The following is a 14429-nucleotide window of genomic DNA, read 5'->3' on the forward strand; positions in this document are numbered from 1 at the left end:
CTTGTTGGCAGGACTGGATGGCCCATGAGATCTCTTTCAACTCTATGATTCTATGTTGTGTATCTGATTTGTGTGTTATATCACTAACTGTCCATTTATAGAGACATATTGCATAGAATCAGTCTCCCGGTATCCAGTTCAAGTTGCACATTCACTGATGTTGGCTACTCCTGTTCTTTCCTATGAATTGAGCTTATATATTTGGAGATATGTAAAAGAGGTTGGCACAGATTGCATATACTAATTATAATGCAAACTCAGATCAAATGATTCCAAGAAATGCTTTTAGGATATAGAACTCCCTCATCAATTCATCAAAAAGGAGATTTATTTTTGCTGTATATATATATATTTATTGTACAAAAAAATCTAAAAAAGAACAAAGAGAAATTGAACCAGAATCAATGGTTATGATACACTAGACAGACTAAAGCCAGTTACAGAACAAGTTAATTTATACAACACAGAAGAGAAATAGCCAAGGCAATTCTTATTTTTGTTTTGTTTTTCTTCCTCTTGCTCCGTTTTTCCCCAATATGTATATAAAAAGAACAGTTGTTATAGCCCCCAGTTGTTCGGACCTCAACACTGCGTAAAGGAGTGCCTCCTCAATTTAATTCTTATATTTCAGTCAGGAAGCTCTCTAAGGCAGGAGATACGCCTGCTTAAAATGCGAGCATTTATTGGGATTTTAGTGAAATGAACAACTAGGAGCTTTTCCATCTGAGGAGGAAAGACTGTTTTTCTGAGAAAATATTTGTCATAACTCCAAAGCTGTTAAGTAAAACATTCCAGAGCACTGTGTGTTTGATAAATGGTGATGAAACCATTTAAGAAATTTCCTTTCAGCAATGTCAAAATATAGTAAGGGATGGAATGATGAGTCATTTGAAGTCAAAAGAATGCCAGCAGAGATACCAATTGATATTATTCTAAGAAGTGGGTACTAAATAACTTTAATGGCTTTTATGCCTTTAGCATTTTGTTCTTCTGTGGATTCTATAAAGTTTTAAAATACACCAATTAAGACTAACAATGTTGCTGTAACAGAAGTTACAACATCCCTCTTCTACAGATGGCACACAGAGATAAAGCTAATTTGCTTCGAAAGTTATACCAGCATGAGTGATAACGCTTGCAGAAGAATTCAGGTGTTTAAAGAATCAAATTTTCTGTTGACACATTTTTCGCTGCTGCAGCAAAAAAGAAATATCTAGCTCTCTTGATTTCCTAATATATTAGGAGAAATCAGTAGTTACGCTGGAAGTTCAGCTTTATCCTTCTCTCCCGAACTAATTATTTAAGATGTAGATTCTTCTCCCTCATTCTTGACAACTCGGGGGAAGCTAAGGCTAGCTAGAAACTGATGAATTCTATCGCTATGTACCAGCATGAAGATGTACATAAATACCTAGACTGTATTTTGCAAAGAAATTAGCTATTGGTTTAGTTTGTCCTATTAAAGTTGTGATCAATGATATGACAGTAACAAGACACTTTGTGGCTTGGAAGTCAGATACATCAGTGTATAGTTGCTGAGATTGCAGAACTACACAGTGAATTGCCTTCAGCAGGAAGGAAACTACGCTAAGATTCATACATACTAATCCTCACACACAGCCATTACAAAAAGAGAAAGCACAGACATAAAAGTATCTCTTCTTGAGCTCTAGGGTGTGTCACATAAGGGAAACTCCATTCTAGTCTCTTTAAATTTTCTTTAACCTTCATAGTGCAAATGGTACCTTAGCCCAAAGCAGTCTCTCAGTACAGATTTTTTTTTTTACAGTGAACATTCAGCAGTTTTAAGTCCAGGCTTTTTGCTTCACTCCTGCAAAGTCTCTGAGGCCTCCCCAAATGTCCTGGTGGGACCACCTCTTGCTTTCCAAGTGAACCGGCATCCGTTTTGTAAAGGTGGCAGCTCAGGGTGATGATGCAGAGATGTGAATAGACATACTGACCATGTACAACAGAAATCTCTTTAGATTTAACACCAGCCATGGACCTAAAACCAATTTGCACTCTTTTCAGAAAATCGTTGTATGGCACAACACATGCTGTAGTGGCATTAACTTTCCCTTTGAAATGCTAGTCTCCCCTGTTTGGCAGTCTCTTCTCTTGAAGACGGCCATAAGGGTTCTCATCTGGAAAGGTTGAGATATCAGCTATGCATGTCCCAGGTGCCGGATTGGAGTGAAAAGCTCTGAACTCTTTTTTTTTTTTTTGTATTTTTATATATTTTTTAATTTTTTTAAAATTTTGATGTTCAAGTGCTGTGTTTGGTCATGTGATCAAAACAAACAAACAAAACAATCTTAACCAGTGAATAGCCTTTTGGTCATGTGATTAAAATAAAGCACAAAACTTCCTCACCCATGTCATTATCCTCAGACTCATTTCTTTGTCACACTCATACATGTGTACACAGTTACACTCCCAACATTCACACACACCACTATGACATTTATGGACAGTAACATAAACAAAGTAAATAATAATACACTTAAAAGACTTGTATTTACAAGCATACATCCAAAAATAATCATGCCTGCCTGCCTTTTGTGAATCCAATTACCCAGAGCAAAATGCTATCCCATTGAAAGAAAACACTAGTAGCAGGTGATCCGGATCTTATCTTTCTAGTTTAGCACCATTGGGCAGTAGAAGGTGAGGGGTATCAAACCACCCAAAACCCAGAAAGAAAACATCCATGTTTCAGGTGAGACCTGCCCAGTTTTTTTGGTGTATCATTCTGAATGGATGCTTAAAGGAAAACTGGAGGTTCGTACACATGGGAGCACATAGGAATAAGTGCCACTGAACTCAGAAGGATTTATTTGAGAAAGCATTTGTAGGATCAATTTACACATCTCTGAAAAAGATTCCTTAATGATGTTGGACACTTGGATCAGTAGGGACCTATTAAGAAACAAACTTAAAATAATGGGTGATCCAAAGGGCAAATTTTATTTGCTCTACTGAGACTTCTGTCTTTACATGTAAGATTCAAGGAGAATGAATACTGCATCACTGAATCTCTTCAGTGACTAGGTGCCCTATGTTAAGTCTACATTAGCCAAAGCATAGTGAACGAGCTTGATACTATAAAGGAGGGGGAGGGGGTTCCCTCATATCCTTCCCTCACTGGCTACCCCAGTAGTCTCTTATGATCATAAGCTTTGCAGTATAAGAGTTCATTGGCATTTAATGAATTACATCACAACATCCTGATACTAATAGTTTGCTTAAATTCATTACGTACTCTGAATTAAGGTGTTTCAGGCAATGCTTTTCAGTGCCTGCTGTTCGAAGTCCATACATTTTTTCTTTTTCTATAGCAGCAATACCCAATGCTGAACTATTTCTTGGAGAGCTAAATTGCATTCAAAAATAGCTGTTTGGAAATGTCCCATTGGAAAGAGCCCAACTCCTAGGGATCCAGTTTGATCATAACCTATCTCGACTTTCATACAGTGATGTGCATACATCCCTTCCCCCACCTCCTGCCACTGAGCAAAGCCACCGACAGAAAATTATACTTCATGAAAAGTAGCTTTGTCATGCACTTCTCCGCTCTGTGTCTCCAGCAGAGAGGAATTGTGTATAACAAAGTATGTGGCTTTGTGCCATAGCAGGTCATCTAAGAACATCTCCCTCTTAAAGCATAATGGGACTTAAGTGTCTGATCACAATAAGCAGAAAAGTAAAGGTCTGGCTGATTTCAGTGGGCTTAAGGAGGAACATTTTGTGGAACACATTGATGAAGTTGCCCTTTGGTTACAAGTAGACTACACAAAAACACCTGCTAGATTGGTTGGAGAGGAAAGTGACCGGGATTGGGAAGGGTTCTCTCAAACAAATAGCACCATGCTTGATTCACAATTCTCTTGCAACATACAATTATCTGTATAACTTGATTATGATGAAATTCATTTTTCAATCCAAGGATTTTACTTTTACCCTCAAAATGTTAGGAACTATTTTGTAAAATCAAAAAAGATAGCGGGTGTTGTTCTGATTGCTTACTGATTGGTAAAGCAAATTTGTAAAAAAAAAAAAAAAAGATGAACAATGCCATCTTTCTTTTTTATGATATCGTTCCTAATACAATAGTCTTATAGATCAACATTGCTAACTTTCCTTCCTTTTCAGCTTCTAACACAAGTCTTTATAATATAATAGAGCACAATGAAATCCACACGTGGCATAGATCCCTTAAATGGCAGGTGCAACTATATCTAGAGTTCTACTCAGTTTCTGTTCTATTGTTATAGTCTATTCTTCCCAGAGCAAAGGGTGATAGGGACTAGAATACATGAGTTCTCCCTGGATGCGGAGGGTGATGCAGCTCTCTGCTCCCAAACAATGGAAAGATCTACTCAAGACCTATTCAGTTTCTTATCTTCAGCAAATACTGTAGGCATACTTTCAAAATAGTCCCTAGACAAAAATGAAACTGGCCTGTTTAACTCATAGAGTATATTTACATGTATTTTGCTTTTAAACAGCAGTGAGGTGACAGCTTGTCAACGAATCCCATGTCTCAGATCTTCGTTTTCAAGCATTTGGTTTGGTTCTCTTTCTCAGTCCAGGGTATTTCAAAACAGAAATTAAAAGCTTTAAATGAAAATTCTACCGGATAGCAGTATTGCCAAGCATATTAATATGATTAGCATTTTTGTATCTTTCATATTCCTGGCAACCTCCTTTTGTTGAACTTGATGGCATACTGTGAGAACCATTTATAATATGTTTTTATTCTGGCTTTAAATTTCTTAAAGCTTTATGGTCTACCAATGGGACAGTGAGAACACAGGTAGCAAATACATCACATGGTGGCATGCAGTCTTCAAATCCTAAAGGATAACTCAAAGCAGGTTATCCAACAAGACTCCCTGCAGGCCCAGGGAGTCTTGTTGTAAATCTCCTCATAGATTTCCATTTCCTGAGTGATTTTCCTGTATGTAATGTATGCTCTCAAATTCATTTATACCAAGCAGTTAACACATTTGTGTAATTTAGTGCATACTCAGCAAGCTGAGAAGGCATGTATGATGAGTGCTTTTGAAAAGGTTGAAGCGCTTCAATCTTTAAGTGCTAAAGGGAGAAAGAGAGAGAAAGGCAGTGTAGTTTAAAAAAGGACCAGAAAAGCTGATCCCTGTGCAACCTTGGGCTAGGGACTGTTCCCTTCTTTGGGATTTAGGGTTTAAACCCATGAGAAGTGCTAAGATTGGGGAGCTTAACATTTCCACAGCATCTCATCTTATGCATCTTCATTCAAGCTTTCATGTCTGCATTTCTCACTGTTCTCGTACTCCGCAACTTCAAAGTAGGAAGGCAAACATTGTATTGACTAACATAGGAATAACCAACATTGCTGCATTTAAGAGTTGGGCTAGTTGTTGGGATTCATATGTCAGCTCTTATATAATAAGTGCTAGAATTGAAAAGGCTATAGGATCTATTAGTTTCTGGTGGCCTCGCTTGACTCTTCTTCCCCATTTACTAATATCCATCCTATCCATAAACAGTATTTCTGTCAAAAAGTCAATTCAGAAAAAAAATCAGAGGGGTAATTTAATGTAATGGAAGAACTGTAATCTTGGCATATTTGTTGATGGTTGGCTCCAAATCCTCTATGCTGAAAATTTTAAATAAATACTTGGCCTTGGGTCTGCTACAGACTCCCCTCCAGTCTGTCACCACCACCCCTGGGTTCCAGACTCAGGCTAGGCATTTCTGAAGGGTTACATCATATCACACAGCAGCTCCCTAGACAGCCCAAGCAGAGATGTGGAGAAACAAGCCCTAGAGCAGCAGGAACAGCTGAACTCTGGAGAAACAGGGATCCTGATTTCATACTGTCATGAAAACAGCAAAAGGGAAGTAAAAAATGCCACGGTGTTTATTCCAGTCTGCCTGCTTCAGAGCGAATTCTTATTTTCCTGTCTCTTCTTTCCTCTTTCAGGAAAAAAAAATCAATTACAAGTTTTGCATCATAAATTAGCTGGAGTAATATGATGAACAGTCTGCAAAAACAACTTCATGTTTTAATATAATCCATACCTTGACCTCACAAATAGAGGCATGTTAGTCTACTTTTCAAGTGCCATAAGGGGTCACCTATTCATTATAAAGAGCTTTCTTCTATCTAACTTGTCCCTCTATTTGAATAGATATGATGTAATGAATGCTTTGCATGAAGTGAAATCTACTATATATGTCATCTCATCTGTCAAAGTGCTTTAGCCCTTGAGAACAATAATTCAGTGGCTATCCTGGTCTATAATGTGGCTTCTTATAGTCCTGACAGAACAAGCTTTTGTCCCATTCACAAATGGAAATTCAGCAGGGCGTGGCTGAACACTAATCCCCCACTACAAGCAAATGTTTTTAGTTCACATACTAGATTTGAACTAATAACCCAGTAATGGATTATATTTTGGGTTCCAGTTTGCAGTATGATATATTTGAACTGAAAATCCAAGCTGTAATAACTAACTTTAAACAACAGTTGTTACCGGACCATTAAACATAGTAATTTCTTCCACTCAAACTTTACTGCCTGCCAATCCAACTCCTTGAATTTCAAGATTATGAACCACATGTCCAGTCTAAGCACTGACTTCCCAGTAGCTTTGAAACAAGACTGTTGTGAGTTAATGTTCTATTCCCTTAAGCCATATGTTTCGTTCTCCTCTGCCATCCTGTTGGTTCAAATAGTAGAAGCAAAGCTATAAGCTCTGTAATGGAAGGAAATTCATATAGCAGTGTCATGGAAGTTTGGAAATGAAGTAAAAATCTACTTAAGTGCATTTAATATATTTTTAGAAAAAACATTGATTTACCAGTGGAGCAGGTAGAAATATAGAGCAACCTATGCCACTATTCAAAAATTGCTGTCTTATTAAAAAACTTGCAGTATAAAGGCAACACTACACTGCCCAGTTTAAAAAAACAAACTGCAAGCCATCCAAAGGAACTAGTGGTCTAATCTAGTTCTGCTGTTAGCAAAGGCTAATCACTAGTTCTGTAGTATTTACATTCATGGATATATATTCCTTCCACTGAAATGTTAGGCAAAAGTGGTCCTTTAAGTACAAAGGTTCTGTTGCTAAAATAAATAAAAGTAATTTTGTTTTCACTCAACTGCATCTTCTAGAAACCTTTCTTGTAGTGATGTACAATATACTTCTTCAGAAGGGCAGAAGGAGGAGGAAACCTAGATGGGTCCAATCTCCCCCAGGGTGTTTTTCCTACTGCTTTAAAATGGGTTCTGAATTGACATATGTATCTTGAATTCGCTGTGTTGGGTTCATCATTTTTACAGGCAATGGAGATGAAGAATGTTGGATCCTATCTGCTTGGAGCATCCAAGTCAGCTAGAATTGGCAGTTTAACCTCCAGTCAGTCATTTCAACACCCATGTAACTACAGCCTACACCTCCATTCCATCACCATCTCTTGCAACCATGCAGTCAATGCAGGAAAGCATTTAAGTGGATGTCAGTTTGCATTTTTGGAGCTTTCCATCTCTTCAGGGTTTCTGTCTCTCAAAAGGCAGGCAGGTTCAACAATCCCCAATTCCCAGACTATATTCTCCCTCCCCCTCCCACCCACAAAACAAAATGCCAAATCTTTCCCAAGCTGGCTGGTTTCCTTCTTCATCTTAATACAAAATATTTACCTCTTCCCCCCCTATTTTATCTGTTATAGCTCCATACAACATTTTATTTAACTTAATCACAATCTAGGAAGCTTTCACTGTTTGTAAACGGGTTGAAGGTCTTCTCTCTTTTGGATGATCTTTTCACGATAAAACCCATATTTTTTTGCTTCCCAGGTCAAGAGAGAAAGGGGTTGGGAAGAAAGCAAGGATGCCAGTAAAAGTAAAGCTTGAGCAGTAATAGGTCAAAGGAAGGGTTTTGGAGGAGAAGAGAAGAATGCTTGATCCAGATTTGCCTCAGGGAGGAAAGTAGTGATCCAAGCCAACTCATCCACTTTCCAGAAACGTGACGTCTGTTTTGATTATTGCACAGTGCATGATGTCACTTCAGAGATTTTCAATACAATTCTATTCACCTTGTTCTTTTCCCACGATCATTTTCTCTCCAAAAATGTTTCAAATGCTATTTGTCAGGGTGCATCATTGAAGCAGGAATCCAAAGAGATCAAAAGAAGGGAGTGACAGGACAGGTAGGGGGTTTAAGAGCATCCACACCTGTCGACAACCATGCCAGGAATTTTGCCATAGATGATCTGCTGTTTGTCATTGAAGTACAGCATGTTAATGGGGGACATCTTGGTGGGTGTGCAGCAAGGCCCAGCAGACCCCCGTGGGTTGGCTTGTTGCACCAAATGGGTGTGAGGATATTTTTGCATAAACATGTATTCACACTGGCCTGAACAGTAGTTGGCTTTGTACCGCTTGGGGGCGATAATCCAATCCCAGCCAAAAGCCTCAAAGTCAACGGTCAGTGGATAACGGCAGCAACGGGACTCGGTGGAGTGTTCATCACAGTCTAGTCCCAGATTCCGACGAGACCGTTTGTTGTTCTCCAACACACGCAGCTCCATGAAGGGGTGCTAGGAAAGGGATTGAAAGGAAGAAAATACAGATGTAAATTCACAAAGATAAAGATATCTTCTTATGCACATTCAGGTGGCAAGAGGTAATCATGGAGGGGAAACAGCACTTATGGGTACAGGTTTGAAGCATGTCAGATCCATTAACAAGCTACCCCTAATCCTTTCTAGCCCCATCTGTCCATCCTTCTCTGTCCCTGTATATACTTTAAATCATTCTCAATTTAGATTCATTTATCCAGCCAATTCTGTTCAGCCCACTCCTTATTTTTCCTGACAAGAGCACTTATAGCCCTAATTTTCCTTATCCTAGAAGTCAAGCATACATCCACTTCTCAGAAGTAGCTTTTATTTTTGTTTTTCCCCATTAGAAAGATTGTTTACTTAAAGCAGTCATTATTAAACCCATTGTCTGGAATTAACTATCACAGTTATGTATGTGTAACTAGAGTTATACATTCATAAATTATTCATATTCCCAATCCCTACATCTTTAATAGTGCAGGGAATACATAAGAATTGTAAAAGTCGCCCAATCCTGATTTACTGTGCAGCAGCCGCTGAAAGCAGGTGCGAGTGATAGGGGTCTGTTTTTCTGTAGATCAGGATGCAACAGACTGAAGTTCCCATTCCTCTTCAGAGTGAAGAGGAGTTGCAACAGGGATCCTGCTTCTGTCACACATAGAGATTGCTTTCAGGAGACCAAGTCCTTGTTACTCAAAGCAGCTGCTGCCCAGTAATTGAGGGCAGGAGGACCAGGAGATGCCAATCAACTATGCAACTATGATAGTTAAGTAGCTTATCTAGAATACTGGCTATTTATATATTTCTTAAGCAAATGACTCTACTAAACAAGACAAAATGCACTTAGAGATTTTTGATATCGGCTGCTGCCAGAATATTTAGAAATCATCTACTTCTGCTTTAGATAGTAGCTGAAAATGTGAAATATAAGAAAATTATCTGGAAAATATAGGGAATACATATATTTATATAACTTTTTAATAAAAAGGTTAAGACTCAAATCCAGTTGTTAATCCCAGCGACCACAGAACGATTGAATCAATAAGAATTTGGTAATACTGACATACATTCCATTTATCAATTGTGTCAATTGTTCTTGGCACTAACAATTGGATTTAGGTCTTTGCACCTTTGTTGCAAAACGATATGTCACTGTTTAGGGTAATTAGAGCTTTTCAGAAAACCGATTAAAGATGCATGCTGAACAGAAATGCCTTCAATGTACATCATAAAATACAAATAAAAGATAAGAACCTATGTGTATAGATAAGTTTTGTATCTTTAAAGTAAAAGGTCTAACAAAAACCATTTGATTCTCCATATACATGACTACTTACATAAAATAGTAGTTTAAGAAGGAGAGCAGAAAAGGTGAAATCATTCAATAGATGAATCCAGTAATTTTTCACACAGTTCAGTTAATTAAATCAAGATATTATTAATAGCCATTATTTTGCCAGAAAGATTTTCTCAGAATGCTGCATGATTAAACTAGTATAGATTGGAATGCAGTTGTTTATACTTCTAATGATGTGAATACCACTCCAGGTTTTATGTAGTGTTGGACTAAAACATTGTCTAATTGAGAGGTGCTGCGTTTTAACGGGAAAATGTGGATTTTTTAGCTCACTTTTCCCTAAAGATGGGACTCAAGAGGGCATTTGTACTTGGCCAGTTTGAGAGTTTTGAGTTAAGCAGAGACCAATACTAAGTATCAGAGTATACAGTTCTTAACAGTTCGTTAAAAAGTAGCAACTGCTTGTCACTCAGACAGAGATGAGATCAAATAAGACAGGGATGGCAACTGTGGAAGACTAGAACATCCTTCCCCCACAAGACTTGGAGGGCCTTACCTCCAGCACACCCACTCCTGGAAAAAAATCAGTGGGTTCCCCCCATCTCCCAAATCCTCCCAAATGCCCTCTAGAGTGCATTCTGAGGGCATCTTGAGGAAAACATGTTCAAAAATTTTAATGACCTCTCAGAGATCCCAAGGGTTTTGAACCAGTTGGAAATACTCTTCATACTCCTTGAGGTCGTTTTGAGGTATTTTGGAGGAAGAAAATACTGTAATTTTGCAAAATAGTAACAACAAAAATAACAACAATAATGGGAAGGGGCTTTTTTACACCCTGGAGAGCTAGGGAGCCACAAAAACTGGCCCACCTTTGAAGTAAGAGGTGGGAATAGCTCACCAGGAAAGCTAGCAATTGCCTCCTTGACCCTCATGCATTACCATTACAGCCTTCTAGTAACAAGTAGGAAGCAGGTGGTGAAAAGTTAACATCAGTGCTGGGAATTGCCAAGGTCCTCTGGAGTTCTCAGTGCATATGTCATCATTTTTCATCTGGTTCTTTGGACAGAGAGCCAGATGATCCTACTGGTTTCTCACAAAGCAAGATCTTTGGAGGCTATTCAGTAAGTCAAAGAGGGTGGGATGGATCGGCCTAGCATAGTTGCTACTATGCTACACAGAGCCATACAGATTGCAGACATAAAGTTTCTTTGGTCTCCAACTTAAGGTAAGGGGCTAGGATGGGGAAAGAAGACGGCAAGGGACATTTCTCTTTACCCACCAGGCCTTCGGCGCCAGGCCCCAGCGAGGTGACAGCCAGATCATTGCCATTGGGATCAAAAGCGTTGATTTCAATACCCCAGTTGTTCTGAGGCTGCTTGAACCAGTTCTGCAGCACATGTTTGAAGTCAATGCTCTGCCAGTGGCCAATGCGTGAATTCAGGTCAATCTTGAGTGAGCGGATGCGGATGTGGCGACTACCATCCTCTGTCACTGGCTTGAGACGCAGGATCTGTAAGTAGACTGTGGAGGTATGCTGAACAGGTCTCAGGTACACCCATAGCTGCGCCTTTACTACCTTAGTGAACATAATCTTGGGGCTGAAGTTGAAGAAACAACAGTGTGGATTGCCTTCAATCTGTACAACAGGGTCCGCTGGCAGAGAAAGACAAAGAGAAAAAAGTGAGCAGAACTTCTTCGCAGTCTTTTTCTCAGTTGTTCATTAGGGATTTCTGCAAGTTTTGTAACTATGATTACCACATAATAGTTGTGGATGTTACATGATAATGTTTTCTGAACTGGCTATCTCAGGCCAGGTTCCATAGGTTTTGCTGTTGTTGTTTTATTTCTTTGTTATTTTTTGTTGCTTGAGTAGTGCTTACCACTAGTAGCAGTCAACAGAAGAAGTAAGATACCCCTCAACTGGTTGTGTGAATTGAATTTATCAAGTATTCATTCATAAATACAGCTTCTAGATGTAAATTGAGAGATCACATTTTTTATAAAGTAGATGGATTTTTTTTTCTTCTATATCCCAATAATTTAAATACAGGAATTAATAAAGGGTATTGTTATGTCCCTGGTGGATGTTGAGACCCAAAGGGATAGACTAGGCAGAATCAACAGGCTGGTGTGCATAAAAATGTGAATTTCCAGTTATAATATTCTATAATAAAACATCAGATATCACTCATCTAGATTAGGGCTTCTTAAAACTTTTTCTATTCATGGTCCATTTCTACCTGAGAAATATTTTTGGGACCTCTTGTATATAGGTTTATAAAATAAGTATATAAATCAAACATTTACTGATAATAAATCAGCACGTGCAAGGCTTGCTAAATAGGCTGATTTGCCCTTTTATGGAGTACAGCTGAAGCAATTTCTACAGAGTCCTCTGTAAACACTGCACCTTATTGCTCAGATGTATGTAAATGTCTAGGTAGCATTCAGAAATGTTGCCATTTTTTGTGACTCCAACATTGATTGAGTGAAGGTGACCTCATTTGGGTTCAGGACCCATAGTTTAAGAAGGAATGGTTTAGATAAACACACACACTGCTTCTTGAATAAGATTAAGCTTGTTCTCCCTGTTGAGGTCCATGGCCTGCATCCTCAATCCCCATTTCACATTAATAGAAGGACCTGTGATTCCCAAAATGTTGCTTCATTTTTCTCCTCCTTTTATCAGTTCTACAGTATCAACCAAGCCTCCAGAGCAGATTTCCAAAACATTAAAAGAAGACAGAATCATAGAATCATATAGTTGGAAAGAGTGGCAGCCCTTTCCTGCTGGTGAGAACTGCACTCAAAACAGTCCCACTGCCTGAAGGAAATTTAGGATCCAAGGTCTTGTTTATATATTAGTATTCAGCGTGGTATAGTGGTTTGAACATTGGATTACAAGTCCAAATATAAGAGTTTGAATGCCTGCTTGGTCATGGAAACCCAGTAAATGAGCTTGGGCTAGTCTCACTCTCTTGGCCTTAGAGGAAAACAAAGGCAACGCCGGTCTGGACAAATCTTGCCAAGAAGTACCATGTAAGGGTGTCCTTAGGGTTGCCATAAATTGGAAACGATTTGAAGGCACACAACAACATAATTCTGCACCAATCTATACATATTGTACATTTGATCTATACAAAAGTATACCAATATGCCCATTTCCTCTTGGAGTACTTTGCTTATTGTCAAAGGCATATATTAGCTGTGGAACAATCAGCTCTTTAGCAAAGATCCATTGTGGTACATCCCCTATGTTATTACATTACCAAATAATTCTGCTACTTCTTTCTAGGAAGCAGTGTGTATCTACAAAGAAGAAAACCCCACTGAATTAGTGGGCTTGCCCTTTAGTAAATGTGCACCTTAATTAATATTGAGATTCACTGGCAACACACAAAAGGGAAGCAAAGTGGAAACTGGGTAGCAGGGCTGATACAACAACGTTTCTTTCTGATCCTGTCCTCAGTATAAAGCTCACAGGGAAACAATACACCAGGGAGAACGCATTGGCAGGACTGCATAGGCAGAACTGTAAAATGAATGGAACTGGAAGCAGAAGCAGCTAAGGGAGCCAAACATGACCAGGGAATGTTGAAGGGCCTACCTAGTCCATTATTCAGACTCAAATTGACTGTCTATTCAGTTATTGTCTGTGTGTCTTTTAACAACCATTGTTTCCTTTTTCAGAGCTGATACAAAACTTACCAGTAAACTCAGTCCCACATTCTAGAAACATATACTTAATATCATGTAGTAGAAATTAGATAAGATTTTTATCCGGTTCTCTTCTGAAGTTTCAACTCACAACACAACCTCAATCTTTTCTTTCTTTGTTTTTTTGTTTGTTTGTTTGTTTTGTTTTTGCACTGACAGAATGTCCCCACACCTTCTACCACATATTTCTGAAACATATCTAATCCACAACAGAAGCTTCAGAAACATGCCTTATCAAGTATAGAAGAAGCAAGGCCAAGCTTGGTCTGTGTATCCAATGATATGTAATGAGGATAGTGGTAGAACGTTAAGTAGGAAATCATAGTGCTTAGGGACAGATTTTGTTTTCAGAGCTCTTCCACCTAAAAAAAAAGTCCCAAAAACAGAAAACGAACAAAGTCAGGATCTATCTACCCTTTGCCATCAGCCTTTGTTTTCAATTTGCAAAAAGATTTTACTGCGTGTCAGTGTTTAAAAAAGTGATTGCCCACTTGCAGTTTTAATCTAGTTCTTTCTGCCAACTCAGCATTCCACATTCTTTGTACATGTATCTATCTTTAGATATTATCTGTCAGATTGACAATAATCACATTGTACTATTGGTCCTTTACAAAGTCAAACAAGATAACAAGCAGAGTGCCTGTGGCCTTTGTGCAAAGCATGTTCTCAACGCTATGATATGGTTGTCTCTCTCCAAAGAGAGCACAGTAGCTGTTTAATGGCTCCACAGAAATGCTGTTCAGTAGTCTAGCACACAGACTAAAGATGTCCCAGCCAACTATAAAAGAGATTGCAGCTGGCTGAA

The 14429-nt window shown here is 38.6% G+C and overlaps 1 protein-coding gene across 1 annotated transcript in view; it reads right to left on the minus strand.

Moving 5' to 3' along the window:
- Positions 1-310: 310 nt before the first annotated feature.
- Positions 311-14429, minus strand: part of gdf11 (growth differentiation factor 11) — a 32946-nt gene continuing 18827 nt past the window's right edge. Inside the window, exons 2-3 of the mRNA XM_008114414.3 lie at positions 11187-11560; positions 311-8586 (exon numbers count right to left, since the gene is read on the minus strand). Coding sequence (XP_008112621.1) covers positions 8206-8586; positions 11187-11560 — 755 coding nt within the window. The 3' untranslated portion in view covers positions 311-8205. The remainder of the gene's footprint in view (positions 8587-11186; positions 11561-14429) is intronic.

Source organism: Anolis carolinensis, chromosome 2 (assembly GCF_035594765.1).
Source record: "Anolis carolinensis isolate JA03-04 chromosome 2, rAnoCar3.1.pri, whole genome shotgun sequence".
In the NCBI taxonomy this organism is placed as follows: Eukaryota; Metazoa; Chordata; class Lepidosauria; order Squamata; family Dactyloidae; genus Anolis; species Anolis carolinensis.